Source organism: Choristoneura fumiferana, chromosome 4 (assembly GCF_025370935.1).
Source record: "Choristoneura fumiferana chromosome 4, NRCan_CFum_1, whole genome shotgun sequence".
NCBI lineage: Eukaryota > Metazoa > Arthropoda > Insecta > Lepidoptera > Tortricidae > Choristoneura > Choristoneura fumiferana.
Window position 1 is genome coordinate 6,071,802 of NC_133475.1, and position 21,613 is coordinate 6,093,414.

A 21,613-nucleotide genomic window follows, 5' to 3' on the forward strand; every position below is an offset into this window, starting at 1 on the left:
AGAGAATCGTTTAGAAACTAACGACGTCTGGCCCAAACCTATCGGTACTTTTATCTTGCTCGCACCGATCGCATTCAAATTTGGTAGACTGAGAACGATCAAAAGGCAAAACGTTGTGAAGTCTATACATAGTTTGAATACAAATACAATCCATACAACGAACGGGGGCAAGTTGTCATAACAAACTTTATAGAGGGCAACAGTGACCGAATCGGAGTTAGAGGAACGAGCGAATTGAGCAGAGTTTACTAAACTTCCCACACATAACAACCGATTTGTAATGAAACGGGACTAATAACAAACAGAGGGCATAAAATCTATAAATGACTTTACGAACTTGTAATATTGTTTTCAATTAATGTTGAGGTGCAGGGAAACGAAACGATGTCGAATAGAGCACACAATGAAGTAATGTAGTGAGTACTATTAGGTCATAAGGAAGAGATAAGGGCTCGGTAAACAATACGAAAAGGGCTGACGTGCGCAGGTGAGCAAACATGCGTGCGTTAAGCAATCGCCCATGTGCAGCCTAGTAACATGCAGTGCAGGCAGGTTGCAGCGCGGCGGCTCTGCAAGTTCAAGTCTTTTAGAGATTAGTTTTACAACCATGATTTAATTTTAATCTTGAGTTACTAATTATTATTATAACAGTGCAAACACATTTGCGGGTAAAAACATGTTTAGAAAGAGAGAGAAAGAGAGGTAAACCTTTTGAAAGTAATTTGGCCACCAGTAACTACCAAGTTCTACACGGAATCATCAGGTATTTTTTTCTAAATAAATAAAAATCCATTCATAAAAACATCAAGTTACAAGAGCGTCATTAAATCTAGAAAACTCTGCTTTCTAAATAGCTAAACCTGTATTCTGGGATAAACAATGTTCCTCCCTCCCAATTACGAGGACTATTAAAGATTTTGGCGAAATTACAAATCTCGGTAGCTGACGAAATGATAATAAAAAATTATAACAAAAAATTGAACCGACTAAAAATTGAATAGAGTGATTGAAGTATAAATAGTATGGAGGTGAGGAAGACGACTATAGGTCCACTCCTGCTGGCTCGTGCTGAGGCACCGACTTCAGACTGGTAGAAAATTATTTTCATGGTTTTTTGTAGTCGGTTAAATTTTTTGTAATATTTTTTTTCTCGCTTTTTAGTCTAAGTAATCTAAGGTACAATAGTTTAATGTCAACTGCTTGTCACCTTTTACGAAAGTTTGCTTTTTCCGATGCAGAGACGTTTATTGTTGAGGAGTCCTGGTGCTTCACCACCCGTTCTATTTTACCATTATGCGTTACGAGGAGCATAAATTGCTTAGCAACTATGTTAAAGTAATTGAAATTCAACCCGTGAAATACTTGTTATTGAGTAGTAACTCCGATGGTCAACTTTGTTGTCTTTATCATCAGTTCCACTTCACTAAATTATGATTTTCAAGAGCAAATGCACGAGTTACTAGGTACTAAATATATCCAATTTACCATAGGTGTCCCTACAAGATTTGAAGAGTTCCCTCGGTTTCCTTAAGATCCAATCATCAGATCCTAATTTGGTGTTTGTTTATGGGACCTAATTGAAAGCATTCCTAGACGAACGCAAAAAAAAAACAAATCGTTTCCTAAACGAGGGAGTTCTGAGGTAACAAACATTAAAAAAAACGAATTGATGACCTCCTTTTTTGAAGTCGGTTAAAAACTAAAAAAGTTTCCTACCTAAGTAATTCCGCAAAATTATCTAGCACGAAGAGACTACAACAGTCTTCAATGCAGACGCGGATTCGAGTTTTTTCCGAGTTCATCGTCCGTATAATTTTAATTAAATCCAACGCCTTGAGACCGGACACTTACGACACAATGAAGTAATTTTTAATTCCTTTACGAGAGATTGATAGGGCTATCGCGTGCTCCAATTAGATTGTAGGAGTGACTTTTATGTGAACAAACCTGTTATTAAACGTATCAAACATAGTTTATCGAGTTCCCATGGTTGTTTTTTAAATTTTATTAATAACTGGCATTAATTTTGGGGTTATTTTGAATAACAATCACGTTAAAAGTAAAATAGACGGGTTATTTATTGCTTTGTTTGTAAGAAGCCACAAAGGACGCATAAAGCAAAATATTATTGTTGTTGTCTCGTGTTTATGCTGCAACACATAATTAAGGCACAAAACCACGGAACAACGCTGCTAAAAATACCCTTTTCATTATAAGACATAATTATCCGAGTGTCCTTTATGACCGGCTACTCCGCGACAATGTAGATAGGTAGATAATCCATCACCGGCGCAGGCCTCGCCACCGGCAAATGGCACTCCGGCGCAGCTCGCCAACGTCACACATACACATTCGACTTTTTCTTGCATTCCTGGCACGAGCCACAATTCACGCTATCTTTATGCCTTTCGACAAGGTAAGGACGAGAATTTAATGGAAGCCAACAAGCCACAAATAGTAGATTGTACAACAAGAGCACAAAACAAGCCATTTTACCCAAGTAACGTTGATATAGCCACCCGAGCCTGTACGGCAAGGGTGGACAGACACGTCGAAGGGAAAATGGGTTTAATGCTCGAGTTTAACACTCTGCTTTTCACGTAGATTGAGAGGAAATGAAATAGCAACAGTGGAAACAATTGTTCACTTTCTATGTACTTACCTTTTATTTTTCATGCATAATATTATTATTTTTAGCTGCACTCAACGGTCCACTCCACGAGTATTCGAGAAGAGCTGCAGTAGGGGGGGAATGGCGACGGATTGTATATAAAGCTTGCCACCACCCCTGATGTGACGACCACGACCACTCTGCCAAGAGTGTGACGACCAAGAATAAATTTTATTTTTAAGTTTTATTGATTTATTTTGATTGATTTTATTGATTATAGAATTTATATAAATTAAATATTTTAGAAAAAAATTATGTATAAACTTTTTTGTTTGTGGCTGTTGACACCTGATCCTGACACCTTGGTCTTAGACGAAGATTTTACTTTTTGCACTAGAGAATAAAAAGCCATTTTATGTCGCCTTGATCCAGCATAAACACGAACTTTACGAGCATGAGAAGTGAAAAGGTGATTCTTTGTATAATTCGCTTTTATATTCAAATTGATATGCCGATCTATCTTCACTCCTGCGTTATGGCTTCTCATTCTGTATCTGTTGACGTCGTAATTGATCTAACGCAATATTTTGTCATTAAAGCGGACGCAACAAAAACGAAGCCCGAGTCACCGCTAAGGTGCGTTGTACTTTTATGGGATCCATTGTCCATCACCGAAGTATCATAAGTGTAGGCATTTTAATGAGACTTTGATGCGGCTACCTCGCCCCGATCTGAGGTTGATACTCTTTTTCCCCGCCTGTCCGCCGTAATTACGTGTATGTAAATTGTATCAGATTTATCAACTCGCTACGAGCTGAGGAATTTAAATCATGCGTGTACAAAACAGCGGTTACTATTTTTCTATGAAGCGTTTGTACTTATCTTGTTAACGTCGCGGGATATAAAAATAATATACAGCTTTTGTAATGAGCGTTATAATTATGCACTTAAAGCTAAGTAAAGCGAATAAAAACCTAATGGGTGTAAGTTATGAGTTCGCGCATTGCGAAAGTGGAACATAATCATGTGGGAAATATGGTATGCATTGTTTTAAAATTTTCTATGAAGTCTGTCGGCAGATTTAGATGTGAGCCGCGAAACGTTCTCCTATTTATTGCAATTCCGTTACACTTAAGACAACCTTCATTCAACATAAATGGAAAAATGGGAAGTAAATTTACTCAACCATACCTGCTACGCAACTACATCTTATAATGTACTTATAAGTACCTACACGAATGGCAAACAGGTTGCATTGTACAGGTAATAACAAATTTTATTAGTACAAGAGTCACATCAACAATGACCCTCATAAGACTTGCTGTAGTCTCATCACTATCGCAAAATTACGTTTGAAAGTGAGCCTAAAATCATGTTTATTAGAGTTTCTATTGCTGTCACAGCAAATGACCAGACGTAGCAGTGTAAATGAGCACACACCGTTATGTGTGTCACCAAACTAAATTGTCCACTTGCATGACTACTCTAGGAAAGCTATTGACCACAAGCATAACATAAATTAAAATCTTATTGATTATTATTCTTTCTGTCCTTAAATTTAATATTTTATTGTTGCACAAATTCAAGCACAGTCTATTGCACCGCACGTTTAATACAGCTCTACTTATAAGTCAAGAGTCAAATTAATAGTATTGACTTGTAGAGTTAGATAATCTAATTAAATATGATATGACAAAATTTTAGCCATCGACATTTGTTTTTAATGAAATGCTACAGACATTCTTACAGTCAATTATAGTGATTTATATTAACCAGTTGAAAAGTTTCATAATTCACTAAGATGTGATAAAAATATGCTAGAATTACCTAGTTCATTATATGGACCTCCGCAAAGTAACGCTCGAATCAATCAATTAAAATGATGCTTTTTAGGGTACCGTAGTTTTTTAAATGTTAATGGTATAGTCTAAGTAGGTACATTTAAACGAAGATGCTATGTATTTATTAACTCGAAATCGCCTTATTGGCCAGTTTGTCAGCGTTGGCTCGACTCGAGCGTGCAGTACTACAAAATATCTACTGTTTTTAATTTTCAACATTTTTCAATATACCTGTGCTGTGTTAACCATTTGCAAGAATCATTAGAGTCGACGCGACGCTCTTTCTAAGGATTAACGTGGGTTGACTTTAGAATGTACCTCTTAACCGCAACCAATGACATTGTATAAGTAATCATCGATGTTAATAGCTGGTTATTTATTCAAGATGGTGAAGGATTAGGCCCCCGACTTACCCGATGATATTTGAATAATGCGAGTCGACGCTCGCGCCTAATGCCTCATTTATCCTCCGATTTATCACTCAGTTTACAGTCGAAGGATTATTGAAGTTTTAAACCGGACCCATTTGAAGGCACTGAGCTTTGAAAAGCTTTTTACGTTTATGAACAATTCGTAACCAGGTCTTATCTGTTTGTTTTAAAAACAGCCTTCTAAGAAAACGGGAATAGTAAGTGTAGTTTTGAGAACAGTTTCAAATGTTGGTTATTCTAAGTACTTAGAGTTAATAGTATTTATTTAAAAAATCCTAAATTTTCTTAATATATAAAGAGATTACCTTTAAGGGGCTGTTTCACCATCCATTGATTAGTGTTAACTGGCGGTTAGGTGTGATGCCGTCTCTATTTGTTTTGTTCAAATAGACGGAGACGGCATCACATTTAACCGACGGTTAATGCTAATCAATGGATAGTGAAACAGCCCCTTAATTTATTATCTTGCTGGCAATTGCCCGCGACGAAGATAATTAATTATTTCTATCCCGTGGAAACAATACAATTACCTATTAGAGATAAAAACTATCCATATTAATGTCCTTCTCAAATTATCTCCATACCAAATTTCATCTTAGTAATTTCAGCGTGACCGACATAGCCAAGCATAGCGCGTAGGGTCACCGACATAGCCAAGCGAATCAGCTCGTTGAAGTGGCAATGGGCGGGCCATATAGCACGGAGAACGGATGGCCGTTGGGGCCGAAAACTTCTCGAGTGGAGGCCGCGGATCGGCAAGCGCAGCGTAGGACGTCCACCAACAAGATGGACGGATGACCTGGTTAAAGCCGCAGGTGTACGGTGGATGCAGGCCGCTGCCAACCGAAGCAACTGGAGGTCTGTGGGGGAGGCCTATGTCCAACAGTGGACGTCCTACGGCTGAGATGATGATGATGATGATGAATTTCAGCGTGAAGAGGTAACAGACAGACATGCAGACAGTATTACTTACCAACTAAAGATGTAAGGATGGAAAATGAAAATAAAAAAAGTAAAAATGTTTATTGCCCCATATTGTCCATGAAGTGACATTTTGTAGCAGAGTGTTTTTTCGTTCCTACATAATTTCAAAATGGTTTACAACTTCTTATATATCAGTAAGTATTATTTTGGCTGGCGTCAAGCTTATACTCGTACAAGTACGTGCTTTATTTTAAGTAGGCAAAGCACTTGTGCACGTTGTTTTTGCTAGTCGACCCACCCACGCAGGCAACCATTTCAGAGAGCAAACAATTTACGGCTCCATTTAGGTACACGCTTTATTTAATCAGCACGTCGCGGAATTTTGCAAGTGCCCGGTAAACATTTCAAATGAAGCTCCCTTCAGTTTTTTACGACCTTCGTAAGGCGTGCGGGCTAATAGGATATAGGTACTTAAATATGAGTTTAGTTGGTATTCTGTATTATCACACCGCGCTTTCCATAAATCGTCGATCGATGGTGGATTAGTTGATCAGTTTCGAACGTCCACAGAGTTATCATATCAACCTACTATGAAGTTTATGCCGCATTGAATGAAGTTTTATATGTCGGCGGCCGATCGTAAAATCCGCCAGATCACGAAACTCCTAGGCATATCGTGAAATGGCACCATTTCATGATAGGTAGTATGCCTAAAAAAAGGCCAGGCATATCACGATGTGCCTGAGAACAATACGGCAGATCGATTAGAGTAACGCATTCGTCGATATTCCTAGCTCTATACCGGGCGCATCGTATTATTAGTAAATTAACGAGCGAAACGAGGAGTGGTTAATATGAATGTGACTACTACGCACGAGCCAAGTGAGCGAAGTGCCAGTACCGATATGGCAGCGTTTCATGATATGCCTAGGAATTTCATAATCTGCCTGAACTGGCCAAATCATGAAATGGCAGCGTTTCATGATATGCCTAGGAATTTCATGATTTGCCTAAACGTCACTAGGCAAATCGTTAAACGGTGAGTTTTTTATATAAGAGGGGGAAAACGAGCTTGCGGGTCACCTGATGGGAAGCAATCACCGTCGTCCATGGACACCTGATAACACAGGTGCGTTGCCGTTTAAGTGGAACGATATGGCGGATGTCCCTTACCCAATTCATGAAATGGCGCCATTTCACGATATGCCTAGGAATTTAGTGATCTGCCGGATTTTACGATTGGCCGCCGACATATACATTGATCTTATGTCAAGTAACTTAACTAAAAAACTGCATTTCAGTCGCCGGAAAAGCTAGCGTTTTATTAAAGCTAGCTTTTCCGGTGACTCAGTCTACGAAACATTCATTCGCTATACCGCGATCCTGCCCTGCGTTTCATTCGCTATCCTTCCCAGAGCCTCAAACAATCTTCACACCAATTTTTATTTAAATCGGTTCAGTGGTATAAGCGTAAAAAGGTACCAGGCAAACAACAGACAGTCACTTTTGCATTAATATATCAGTTTGGATTTTGATAATTGGAGTGTCTGTATCTCAACGTTCCACTTGATCACACTACCCACGTAAAAAACTTACTCTATCTGATTCATTTCGCTATAAGTTGAATGAAATATCTGTAATAATTATCATTCAGAATAGAAATGATCTCGTAAAACATGTTGTAAACTAGTCTGTCAGGCTGAGAAATCTAATGTCGCATTTATACCTACACCTACTCTATACCGCCTGATAAAGCAGTGGAGTAGTAGATACGCATATTAAATGCATCTAGTTTAGGTAGGTACATACGCTCAGTTTTAATCTAAGAATAGTTGAAATATATAAGTATACTCAGACATACAAAGAGTCGAAGACCAACTCATAACATAATCACGCGGTAAGTGAATTACGAACATCAAAATATAAACATTTATTTTTCCAATGTTAGGTATACATTCGCGGTCCACTAGAAATTATTAGTACGTTTTCTCGTGGTCCCTTACAATTAAATTAACCCGTGAATAGTCACGACTCTACCGTGAAAGATGAAACAAACAGCTTTGAATAGACAGATTGATTCAGTCAGATATTACTTTCTCCTTGCTACCCCTCTAAGGCGCTTGGTTATTTTTCACTGTGGTAGAGAAGTAGTATAGCAAATGATTGTAGTTTATAAAGGATTAGCGTAGATAGGCACCGGGGTAGCCAGCACTAGCGCGATGGGGGGTGGTGGCGAGCTACTGCAGTGCAAACTACCAGCTGCCTACCTTGGAATTACCCGAATCGACATACTTAATCGAGTCGATATACCTACGCCCAGTAGGTGACACCCTGCTGCGCTGCCACCTGTATTACTATAACTATGACACATAATTAAAGATGACTACTACTGGAACGTGTGGACAGGATAAGTGACGTGTAAAAGAACCTTACAGATGAACCTTTGATTTTTACGAAAACAAAGAAGAAACTTACCTGAACAGCGCTGTTCAAGAAGCAATTGTTGAGTCCAGGGGCATTCCACAGCCCCTTGGTGGTGTGGAAGATGCCGGAGTCCCGCGAGCTGTCGCGCGAGTGCTGCGGCCGCAGCTCCTGAGCGTGCGCGGCCATGCCCGCCGCCATGCCGTCACCGCGCGCTCATTGCTATGCATGCGGTCAGGGAGTCGCCATTGGTGCGCTGGAAGTAAACGGAATTTTGTAAATACTACATAACCACCAGAAATGAACGGGGAAGCGGAGCGGTGTGCGAGGAAGATGCCGGCCAAATAGGAGTACTTCATTTTCCTCACCTCGCTCAGAGGTGCTTTCCTATTGGTGTATTTTTTTTTGTGGTTTTCTTGTTGGATGTGTTTTCACGTTGGTGGATGAATAACCTTAAATAAGATTACACGCTCTACAATTTTTGAATTATAATAAAAGATTAATAAATGAATCAGACGTTGTTTCCATATCAATGAAATACAGCGTTTTTACATTTTTCCTACGTTACCAAAGCGCGTTTGTGAGACGAAAATCCAATCGGACGCAGTGTGGCTCTGTAATAATTACAACATGAAGGAGCGCGGAAGCAGTATCTAGTCGATTTCCTTATAGTTTTAATAAGATTTCGAATTAATTGAACAATTAATCATTAGCGAATTCCTTTCACTCTTCAAGCAAGCATTGTAGTATATATAATTGTGGCAAACTAAAACAATGAACTGTTTTGTTTAGTATCACAATGAGCGTAGATATATTAGTACCTGCTAACCTATAGCTGGAATCTATAGGTATAGGTTTACGACGATTCAAATGACTTTGTATAGAATTATGTCATCATTACATTTGAAGTTTCCTTTCATTTAACTTACAATTCATGCCTTAATAAACTAAAGTTTCTCTAAAAATTAGGCTGATTTACTTTTGGAAGTAGATTTCTTTAAAAATGAGAGCATCGGACATTTACTTCGTTTAAAAAACGTTGATAAATACAGTTAACTACTAAAGTACCTAAGGAAGACAAAATCATTACGGCTTGCAGTTATCACACGTTCGCCTATGACTAGGACGAGTAATCATGCCCAAGGAATGGGCACATTCTTCGCTCTGGTATCCCGATGACATGTACTTCTTATTACTTGTTACATTTATTATTTGCCTCTACCTTGCCTCTACAGTGGTTTTGTTCGCGTATCATTAAAGAGGGCAGAATGACTTTGTTCGTACACCTCCCTGGCGTAAAAAAAAATACATAGAATAAGACTAGATACAGAATGAAACCTATAAATGCACCTAAATCTACATATGCAACTTCCTGAAAATAAACGTCCCGGCGTCCATGCTTACATCGGCAGTGTAAATTTATACGTTGTATGAAGAAAATTTGTATATCTATACTCCGCTTAATTTAAGGTTTGAATTAACGGTCAAATTTTAACACACGTTTCTCGATATTTCGAACACAAATGGACAAAAAATACCTACATGCGCATTTATTAGCGGTATTTATTATGTTTTTACTGTAGAAGTTAACACAATTTTAAATAGTTTCGTTGTTTCATTTAAAAACGTGTGCAAATTTTACCGTTAAGTTTCAAATGTTAAAATAAATGGAGTATACTTTTCTAGAATTTGGATCACGTGGAAAAATCGCGATAAAAGTAAACTACTAAGGTAAACGTACGAGTGCTCATCATTTTCCCAATAGTTGGCATTTTTAATCTTATGTCATTAACAATAGGGATGACAGCAGGGTGTCATCATGGGCATTAACGTGCCGAGCACTCGGACGTTTATGTATGTACTTATGTATGTAAACTCTTTATTATACAAAAGAAAAGAAACAAAACACAATAACAAACGTTTACTTTACATAATGTCCTGAATGACACGAGGAGGAATCAAAATACGCTACATTCTATTCCTTATTTCTTTCTTCTAATGTAAAGGTTGCCTAGAAGAGAGTGATCGCTTTGAAGCGATAAGGCCGCGTATCTTATCTTTAAAAAATGATATGAACCTATATTTTTATTACTGCTCGCAAAGAACTTTATATTGTATTCGTCATTAATTTTATTACAAAGACAAAGATAATGTAGTAAATATATAAAACTTTATTTTGCATCGCACTTCCATCCGTCAAAAGTAAAATTATTTCTTCTATAGGCATGCCAAGAGCCCGGGCATGAAAAATGCCATGCAGTTGATGATTTATTGTAATAAAAGCATTGACCTTTACAGCGGCCGAAGCCTCCAGACCGAAGGTTTACGGCGTTCCTCAGAAATGACAAACAGGCTTAAGTAAATGCGTAAAATTCTGGCTACCTCGTTTCTCACTTTTTATTTTTTACACCAATCTTTTACTGGTTGGAATTAGTGACTTGTGATAAGAACTGGCGTTAGGATTGACGCCTATCTTCGACAATACGAGACAAACGAACAAAGAATGTGTTATAAGGGTTCCGTTTTTCCTTTTGTGGTAGGTACGGAACCACATAATGTTTTTATCTTAGGTAAAGTAATTTGCATCAAATATGCTTTGATTTCAGTGCAATTACTTAGTTTTATTTTTCCATCACTTTTAAAATCACACGCGAGAGAGTAGTGACGCAGTTACTACGAACCTGTCGTGGTAGAGCAGTTTATTTCAAACAACCAGATTTACCGCTTTAAATAAACACAGCTTTAATGTAGATAAACTTGTGAAATAATACATATTCTGGCACTTGTTTGTTAATATTTAAAATCGGAATGAAATTTACCTAATTAAAGTACGCTGTTCGCAGAATTATTTAAAAATAGGTTGTAGTAGAGAGCTTCATGATACTTACATTTTTACTTATTACAAATCATAAGCAAAGTTCTAGAGTACATAAGAGTTGTTCCGTCTATGTTTGGGCTTGTATGAAAAGTTATACTCTCTCTCTCTACCCACAATATTTTTATTCTAAATAACAGAGTTATTCCAGCACCGTACCCATCGTCCGCTTCCGATCTACGACGATCGATAATTCAACAAAATCAGGTTAATTCCTGTATCACTTGCGCAAGACGTTATTCTGGTCAGCAAATTGGTTTTATTTCACGGATGCATTTGCAGCCGTGTTTACGGCAACGAGGAAAGTTTACTATACACTTGTACGGGCAGAACATAAATAGAAGGGTGCTAGCACGTGCGGTGTGGCGTGGCAACGCGCAATGCATTTCGATTAGTTACAATTTTAATTTTGTATGTTAACAATTGGCTAACGTATATAGGCTGGGTTGATGATGATGATGATGTTAACAATTTGGCTACAATTTTACCAAGGCGATAGCAAATTCTTTTCCTTCCATTTCCGTATCCCTTGGTAATTTAAAAAGTACTAATGTCTACTCTCTGCTCTGACATGTCATAACACAAAGTTAGTGCTTACTTAGTTTTAAAATCGTTTATAAAAGCGGCCAAGAGCGTGTCGGGTTCGCTACTCCTAGGCTGGCATTAGTTAAGAGTGGGCGATATTTAGAGGCTTTAAATCACGGATCTCTACTGAAAATCTCCTTCACAACACAATTAAGCATAAAACTTAGACGGCAGTAAAACACGTATTTAATTCACATCAGTTCATAAATAACTGTAATTTTCGGCATTCTGGCTAGGTCATAATTTATTATCATATAAGTTTACGAACTGTATCAAACACGTTCAGCTCAGCATCAGCTTATACACCTAACTCTAGGAATCAATTATTTTCTTCTATCCTTTGCGTTCTAGGATCTGCACAGGAGGCGGAGTATACTAACGTATTTTCTTGATATTAATCTTCACGTAGAAACGAGTGGGAGCAATCGTGCGGCGCGAGGGTATCTTATTCTAATTCTCACAAGCTCCGGTTACGCAGGGTTAAACCGCAATATCAGATCACTTTAAGTAAATAGCGTTAAAGTTATAGCGTTATAATTATAAAATTATAGACGTCCAAATGCTGGTCGCTGAGTTGTTCCAATTAGTTGCTATTTTTAATTCTGTCATTCATTAGCTATAGAGACAGTAGTGTCATAACGTGTTTCATACAACACAACGGGGATGGCATGCTGCATTCCAGCACTCTACCTTTTCCCTCTTGAGTAAGGTACGAAATACATACACTGCCTGCCTATACTATACAACCAGTTGGTCAGAGTCTAGTAACAGTTACTAGACAGCGACCACATGGTTGTACGAATGTGTGATAATTTACCTACTCGCTATATTACCTTGCTTGCTTTATAGCGCTTTGAAGCTTCTTGAAGAAATAACTAAGAGGTTAGTAGACGTCACAGGAGACCGAAGAGCTGGCAGTTTTCTCAGTACCTTGCCTAAGGAGACTGTTTTTAATAAAATTAGTTTTAGACAGTTTTTTTTTGTTTTATAAATGTGTTTTAAGTTTATGATATTTGTATGTAAATAGATATAATTTAATTGTTGATTACTGTTTTCTGTTTTTTTTTTCAATATCAAAGTATTGCTTTAATAAATAACACGTAATACCTATATACATTTTTTTTACTAGCCTACAATAGTGTCCCACTGCTGGGCAAAGGCCTCTTCTCTTGATCTCCACACCTCCCGGTTCAGCGCAATGTCAGGCCAATCCCTTGCATACGCGTCTAAATCGTCCCGCCATCTCCTTTTTGGTCTGCCTCGCCGTCGACGGCCGTCCGCCGGTGCCCACCAAGTGACTGACAAACAATAATACTGACTGACATACACTGACTGTGACTGATATAAAATAATTAACAAATTTTCTGTTCATGCAAATAAATATTCGTACTTACGTTGTATGTGTGTTGTATTTTTTTTAATTGGCGCAAGTTTTCGGCTCTGGAATATATTACTTTCCTTGCTTAGGAACTCACATTTTTTCGTTATAAAATGTTCATCTTTAGTAGAGCTACACGTGATTATCCGTACCAAAAACTTCATCTACAAACTTTTTATGAAACGTATGATTACGTAAGCGATCGTTGGCAATTATCTTTGTGATCAGACGGAGCAATTGGTCGGCGATAAAATTAAATCGTTTATAAGACAGGAATAACCTGCGCCAGGAAGGGTTCGGAATCTCATCAAAGCTTTTAACTTAGTACCAGTAAGTAACTTTGAATTTTAATGCGTACAAAGCGGAAGTGTTTACTTTCAAGTGGTTTCGTCGTGAATTGAAGATATAGTTATTTAATTAAATTTTAAAATCTTATGTGTGATTTATGCGCTTTTCTGATAACTCGACGGTCACCATTTCACCAGTGTCACGCGTGACCATGCTTCTTGAAGAATGAGCAGTAGATAAGAATGAATGATGGCGACCTCGAAAAACCTTCCTTAGTTTTTCATTTGTTTTTAACAACTAACTCCTGATCACTAACAAAAATGTATTATATGTTAATCGGTTCGGTTCTTATTTTTATTTTGCTTTTAACTAAAGTAAACTATCCTTCTCTATACGAGAAGCCGGCAGAAGCTGGTATTTAGCTAACATGGCATGCTTTTCTAGATTTTACAAACAAACACAATGTAAACCCTCGTTTGTTGAATTTAGTTTGCCTGTAATAGCGTTTAAAAAAAACAGTTCGAATTACAATCCCTGGGGAGGTAGGTAGGTGACTTGGCAAAAAAAAAATATTACTCATTCGAAGTTTTTATTAATATTATATTAATTAAAAACTTGTTAGCTTGATTATGCATATGAAGATTATGGTACTGACTTATGAGAATTTTAAAACGAATTCTATTCAAATGAATATTCTTTGTCACAGACCAAAAATAACTAAGTACGTGATTTAGCGAAAACATATAAATCTGGGACTCTTCTCGGGATGGGATCTCTTCCAAACAACCACTAGTATAAAAAAAAATATTGAAGTAAATAAGCGAAGTAACAGGAGAAACAAAAATATAATACATATATTGAAATAAATACAAATGTAACATACAAATAAGAGGAAATTACATGGAGAGAATCATATAAGCGAAAACAATGAAATTTATCGATAAGTAGTCTTAAATATAAGACCCTTCATCATACAAAACATCAATAGAAACAAAAGAGGTGGAGTCAAACATGATAACTCCTGTTCAAGGAGTAAAGGACGACTAATATCACTTTTTGTTAAATTATTTTCAAACTTTGTAAGGGTCTGTGTTCTCAATAATAGAAAATGTTTCTGTGTTGAACGTACTCTCATAATGACGGTAATGAACATAATGACCAAAATGATCCGGCGACCGCGCTCCGCATTCCTCGATCGATACGGTCTAATTTTCACTTTTTATCTTAGAAAGATACTGAGAGTTTGTGCTCAAAAAAGGTATATATATATTAGAGGGTTTTCTTAGCTATAGGTGTACCTAAGTATATATTTACCATAAGCTATCACTATGTATTCAAGGGTTTCAAATGGGATATCTCATATCAGTGATTTTTGTTCGTTCAACAATATCTCGAATGCGCAGCATTTGTTCGACAGAACTCCTAATCCATTTAAAGTCAATAACAAAATTTTCAAATGTCCCGTAATTAAACTTGACAGCCAACGTCCGAAACTCTGAAGACGAAAAGATGATGGCTTAATAGTTAATGCCTAATAGTTGTCGATAAAAAACGATTGGTGAATTAGGAGATTAAAAAGACACAAATCGTGACGTGTTTTGTCAATAAACGTTCTTTAAAAGCTTAATAACCATGTTTGGACGCTAATCGAACTTTTGTTAGCTATATATTTAAAGCTACGTCATGGCTGTACGACATGACTTGTGATTTTAAACCAATGAGTTGTTTGTAACAATAATAGAAGATTACAGTGTGAGTGCTTCAATTGATTGGGATAGATTTTGAAGTTTTATATGGCCCTACAATTTATTTTTAAGGTGCGCTTTCCCGAATAAAGTACGTTCAATGCCTAGAAATGAAGGAATTGGTTTTAAAAAAAAGAAATTTTAAGGAAATCATAGAAAATTTTCTTACTTATTGTCATTCATCACATTAGAAATATAAGTGCTCCTACAAAAAGCTAAGGTCAATAAAGGTAAAATAATAAGTAGGTACTCTGTGCGTATAATATACAAGAGAGATTCGAATATATCAACCAAAAAGTTTTTCCACGTCGTCATTTATAGCTTAAAATTTATAATAATGTCGGTTCGGCACTTTTATCTACAAGCTTAACACTCTGACAAGTATTGCAAAAAAGCAACATTTGAAGTCAAGTGTTTCCATATTTGTCTGGGAACGGGAAAGATTTCTCCATCGCTCAGCGGCTTAAAAAAACAAGTTCAAGAGCTCCATTAGTAATAAATAATTTGAGTGATAACCGTAAAAGGTTCCGTCGCGACGGTTCAAGAGCTCAGGTCGGCCCGGGGCCCAATATCAATCTATAATAGACCTTATTATCTTCACAGTAGTCTACATCATCTTTCCCATAGTGCACCTATTGAACCAAAGTTCATAGCTGTGTTTCAACATAAAGACTTCATTATCTTCCGTCAAAGTATTTCGACTTTCTACTAAAAGATGCCTAAATATATATGGTTATATGTATGGTTAAATTTTTGTATAATAGTATCCGTTATAAATTTAATTATCTATTAAATAGAATCTAATAAAAGTTTTAAAAGTAACAATTCAGGTTTCATTCCCTTAAAAATGTTATCTACCTGCATTGGGATTCTTATGTGTTTTAGATTAAATATATTGTTTTATGTCTAAAATCTCAGAAACATAATAAAACTTCCACATCTCAAACTAATAGATAAAGTCACAGCGAGGTATTTTATTGTCAAGGGTTCTTAAAGTTATTTCATTCAAAAATATGTACCTGTGTATGTATGTAAACACTTTGTTGCAGAAAACAATTACCAAACGCTGAGAAAAACTATGGAAAAAATGTTGAAAATGTCATTGTCAGGCCGATGATGATGATGATGATGAAATGTCATTGTTAATTGCTTATTATGAAAAGGTTTTACTGTGCGGTCTGTAAAACTGTTGTCAAGATTCAGTGGCGGCCCTAGCCGTTTGTGGGGCTCTATTGTGGTAAATATTCAATAGTCTTTGATTATTTCTTTGTTTCCATAGTTAATAATCCTTTGTGTAAAGTGAATTAATAAATCAAAGCAAATCACAAGCAATCGTACGTTCTTTCATAACTAATGTCGACGAAAAATGCTAAAGTTTTAAAATGGTCAAATTGTGTTCTTAGGAGTCATGTTATCCTTATAGATTCCTATGGAATCTCAAGGCGAGAGTGCAACTTTTGAAGTTTTTCATAGATTATGTTTATGGAAAATAATTATATAATGAGCTTCTGACTTAGTAGAGCCAGTAAGTATTGAGCCAGGCCCCATTAGAAAACGCCTCAGGGTCAAAATAGGAATTTAAAAACGAATACCAAGCCCCGCCCACTCCATTACAAGTTAATTGAATCCACATTCGCACTAACGGTGCTACGATCTCTGAGGCCATTAGCTCCTCAAATTCTTAAATTCTTAACAACTATAACTTCCTTAATATTCTTGTAGATATGCAACGCACAGAACTAAAAGGGGAATAAAATTATTTATTTTTACAATATTTAGTGTGTGTGTGTGTGTATTTTTAGTGGCTGGAACCTCCTATTACTTAAGCTTGGACGAATCTGTATGAGGAATATAAATGTTACTATGTGTTTTTTTTTTACTGTTTATACCGCTGTGTATATTGTCACTTTTGCCAGTTATTGTGCAGATGTTTTTTTTGTTTTAGTCAAGTACATATAGTATAGGTACACCTACTATATATATACCTACGTCTGTCTCTACTTCCTCTATGTAATAACTATATTTTTGAACAAATAACTTCGGTATAGACTTGGTTGAGAAAATAAATACCCTTTTGGCCTTTTAGCTTATACTAGCTGTTTCCCGCGACTTCCTTTGCGAAGAATTAGTTTATTGCCATCCTGCGGGAACTAGAAGATTTTCTGGGATAAAAAATATCATATATCCTTCCATGGGGGTCGTACTATCTCTAAACCTTTTTTTTTATCTATTGAATAATTCAAGCGTGAAAGTATAAGAAACAAACTAATAATTTATTTATTGATATTTAATTAATTCGCATCTATAACATTAATTAGGATTAGTTGTGACGACTTTAAATAGGTATAAGTAGTTATGCATTGCAATAAAAAATGCGGTTCTTAGAACAGAAACAATGGTTATACTCCTACTATACATAGGTACCTATAGACTCTTTGTTTATATCTCGTAGCACAAATATACATATGCACAAATACGGCTCATGTCTTAAAAGTTTATTTCAATGTCGCCTACGTAATTCTCTTAAGCTTTTGAAGTTAGCCTTATCATTTCTATTTTTAAATAGACACAGCCTTACGTACCAACAAAATCCGTGCTGACTTCACGCACACTGATCCGTAATGCACATATATGAGGTTTAGATGTAGGAGTAGTGACATGTATAGCACACAAGCAAGGCTACGCACGTGTGTGCGGCACGAAGTTGATTATACGTGACACAAAAGGAGCAAAGCGGAGGCTGCGCGTGCGGCGACCCGCGAGATGGCACGAGTCAAGCCGTGCAGCTACTATTATTATTGAGGTAACTTCTGTATGATTCTAAAGAAAATATGCTTATTTATTAGTAACTATATATCTGGGGTTGATTAGGTGTTCAATATCAACCAGTTACCTACAAACCCGAGAGTAGGTACCTATCAAATACTTGAGATGCATTTCGAACAGCGATAGGAAAGGTGTACGAGTAGGTATACTAAATAATCTTACCAGTAAAAAAATGTAGAGCTAGAAAACTTTAACCTTTTGCCTTGCTACTCCGCATACACGAAAGACAGATATCTGTGGCACACAACTACGTGTTTTAATGCAGAAAACCCACCCTCGTCCGCTTCCATAAATTTGTAGAGAATTTGAAACACTGGCGTGTTATGTACTGTTTAAGGTGGTAAAGTCTGTGTTTAAAGAGAAAGTTCCGAAAAATTAAGAAAAATAATAAGATATTGCTAAACCAGCTGATACTTACGAGTAGTACCTACATGTAAAGAGTCTCGCAATAATTTTTTTTATTCGACTGGATGGCAAACGAGCAAGTGGGTCTCCTGATAGTAACACATCACAACCGCCCATAAACATCTGGCACTCTCCGTACAATTAGTCTACCTACCTACCTCTGCAGGTCACTACAGTCATATACGACTCTATTTCTAGGCGCAGTGGGACGAAGTGTAATTTTTTTTTCACACGCGGCTGTGGCAGATATTAATGCTGGGCTGGTGATTGTACTCATATAGGTTATGTAGGTTTTCCTGAGGTAGACATGGAAACAAAAGCCAAGCGTTATTGATATCACAAATGGCTTCAAAGTTACGGACCATGTAAGTAGAAAGTAGTACTTTTAACTAGGTACTTAGTTGCAGCCGGCGAGCTGTCCTGCGTACAATAAGGTTACCGCGTAAACGCGTGTCCTACGGGAACTATGTAATTTTGAATCTATACGCGAAATGTCAACTATTCAAAGACAAACAAACCAACAATTTACAATAATACCTCAAAAAATTAAAAAAACAATGCTACACTGAATTAGAGTAAACAATAATCTCCTAGACGTCGGACCACCAACGACCATGCTCCGTATTAGTCTTATCTGAGCAGATTGAATTGAATTCACCGTACCAAAGTAAGCGTGGCAAACAGGCGTGAAAATTACGGCTTTATACGCAACTATACGACATATACCACCGTACCAACAGACCAACACGCAGCAGCGAAGGCGCGGTGACAATATGGCTGGTCTACTTCTCATTTAATGAGGGTCATCCGTCACTGTCGAGAGCACAAAGAGTGTCCAAGCGTCGTCCACTCACAATACGTTTCCCATCAAAGGTCGTGACAGTGACGCAATACTTTTAAAACCGATAAGCACAAACCAAATCCTCCAGCGACCGAGTGTTAATGCGTTTTGAAATTAAAAGCTTTTTGAAATTATTTTCTAGGATGTAGTTAGCCAGGTCATGTTTCCAAGGTAACATTTTTCCACTTCTCGCACTAACTCAAGCTAACAAGGTATCCTGATCTAGGAACCCTGGCGCACTTAATGGCTACCGACTGAACACTCTTGGAAAGGTTTTTCATCGGAATTTTTGATGCAAAACATAGTCACGCGTTACTCGATGACTAACGACCAATGTTTCCAATCATTTGTTAGACACAATAAAGGGATCTTGAAAATTAGCCCCACAACCCAAATGAAATACTTATGCCAATTTAATTTAAAACATCTTGGAAATAACTTTATGATTTAAATTCGGGTTTGGTTCCGCGTACCTTGATTTTACAACAAAACTCAAATTTAAATCATAAAGTTAGTAATAACCACGGTAGTCTGAAACATTGTCTTGGAAATAAGATTCATGACTAGTTATTTAAAAACAGTATCATAAAAGACTAGTTACGATACATAATGCCATAAGCCGGTACAGTATGCATATACATTTTCTTTTCCAGGTCCCAAGTTACGATTATGTAATTCGAATCAGAATCAGACACAAACACGCCAGTGTCACCACACGTCAGCGTTTTCCTCTCAGTGCCCTTTTGTCTCCTTCATTCGATAGTAGATGTAGATTAGCAAGTCGTGATGTGAACCGTATCGCGATGAAAGCAATCACGACTATCGCCAGGGACAACTACGATGTCACACGAATAACGAACGCAGCCGTTGGTAAAAAAAACTGTGTCAGATATTTGCGAGACGGAGAAGACAATGGGGAATTTGCATCAATTCAATGAGACAATGTCGCATCACATTATGATGCGAAGACAAAATAAAAAGACAACGCTAATCTTCATTATTGCTTGGAGTCCATTCGAATCTCCTTTTCTAGGAAGGATTCACGGAAAATTCGTAAGGCAGAAATCTATCGCCTATTCGCGCATATTACACAAATACATACATAGTACCTATAGGTACTAACAACGGAAAAATTGTATTTGTAAATGAATTCCAAAAACGAAAAAAAACCTTCTGTTCTATAACCGTATACAGTCACTTAAAATCCGTTGTTATAATCTGCCTGCGGTGCGTGCAAAAATAAATGTCTTATATGTCCTACTGGCTTTAGAAATAGAGTCGTATTAGATATTTATGTACGTTTTGTTGTGACAGATTGATGCTGATGATTGTACATACACCCCAGTTTAGACTTGCAAGAAAAATCGTGCAAGTTGCATTACATTGCAGCGCTCGATTGACCACTACAGACTCGTTGGCTTTACGGGCTCTAGCCGTTGTTCGGTAAAAACGCCAAATTAAAACAAATGAATGTTACATTAGTTAACAAAATTTAACAAGCCTTTAAGTGATATTATCACCCGAAATCAAAATTTCAAACCGAACATGCTCCTCGTGTGTGTATGTTTCTACGTATGACATTGGCAAAATACGTCTTGCAAGCATGTAAACTATAAACCATTAATAAAGAAAGTACTGCGACCTTACCCCATTTGGAAATACAGACGTGATATTTGTGTGTGTGTGTGTGTGTGTGTGTGTGTACTGTAAATATACTATACTCACTCATATCCATAGCGAGAAACAGTGAAAAATATACCTAGGTACATATGTAGACGATTCAGCGTCAATTAACTACATATTTAGCTAACGGTGATGCGTCCGCTGCGCAGGAGTGCCGCGTGCCGCACGGACCTATTAGAGCCAATAAGCCAATAATATTGGTTCTGTACAACTCGTTTGAAGTTCATGCGATTGCACAGTAAGCTATGGTTAACCCACTGAATGAGGCTTGTCAATAAAAGGGTAAACACACGTTAAATACTATACGTCAAAATACATAATAAAATAGGCTCGAAGTTAACTAGTCACTATCGCAAGAAAAGTATATTAGCAAAACTCAAATAAGAAAAAAATATCTTTGCGTCTTGTACGACTCACAGAACTAATAAAAAGAGGAATAGAAACCCCTCGCAAGCTAAAATGCAAGGCTTCTTAAACCCTTATAGCTAAACGTCTAAAAAACCCTTAGTTATTTTCCCAGTTGAATTTCTGTAAAGACGTTAGGTGCTAAAAGAATGGGGTTTGTGGTAGATTGTGATTCAAACAGGCTTACGTTTCATTGATGAGTACGGCCGTAATCAAGTAAAACCAGTGAAAACAAAAAAAATGCCTATGCAAAAACAATAAAACACAATTCTGAAAGAAAATACATACCTACCTAAGATCATATTTTTATTCATCTTTTTATTTACTAGTTCCGTGGACTCCGCTCCCTTCGCT

At 37.0% G+C, this 21,613-nt stretch overlaps 1 protein-coding gene across 1 annotated transcript in view; it reads right to left on the minus strand.

Moving 5' to 3' along the window:
• The window catches only part of ec (ubiquitin specific peptidase echinus), a 97,454-nt gene that overhangs the window by 70,926 nt on the left and 4,915 nt on the right, over window positions 1-21,613 (minus strand). Inside the window, exon 2 of the mRNA XM_074086682.1 lies at window positions 8,283-8,484. Coding sequence (XP_073942783.1) covers window positions 8,283-8,429 — 147 coding nt within the window. The 5' untranslated portion in view covers window positions 8,430-8,484. The remainder of the gene's footprint in view (window positions 1-8,282; window positions 8,485-21,613) is intronic.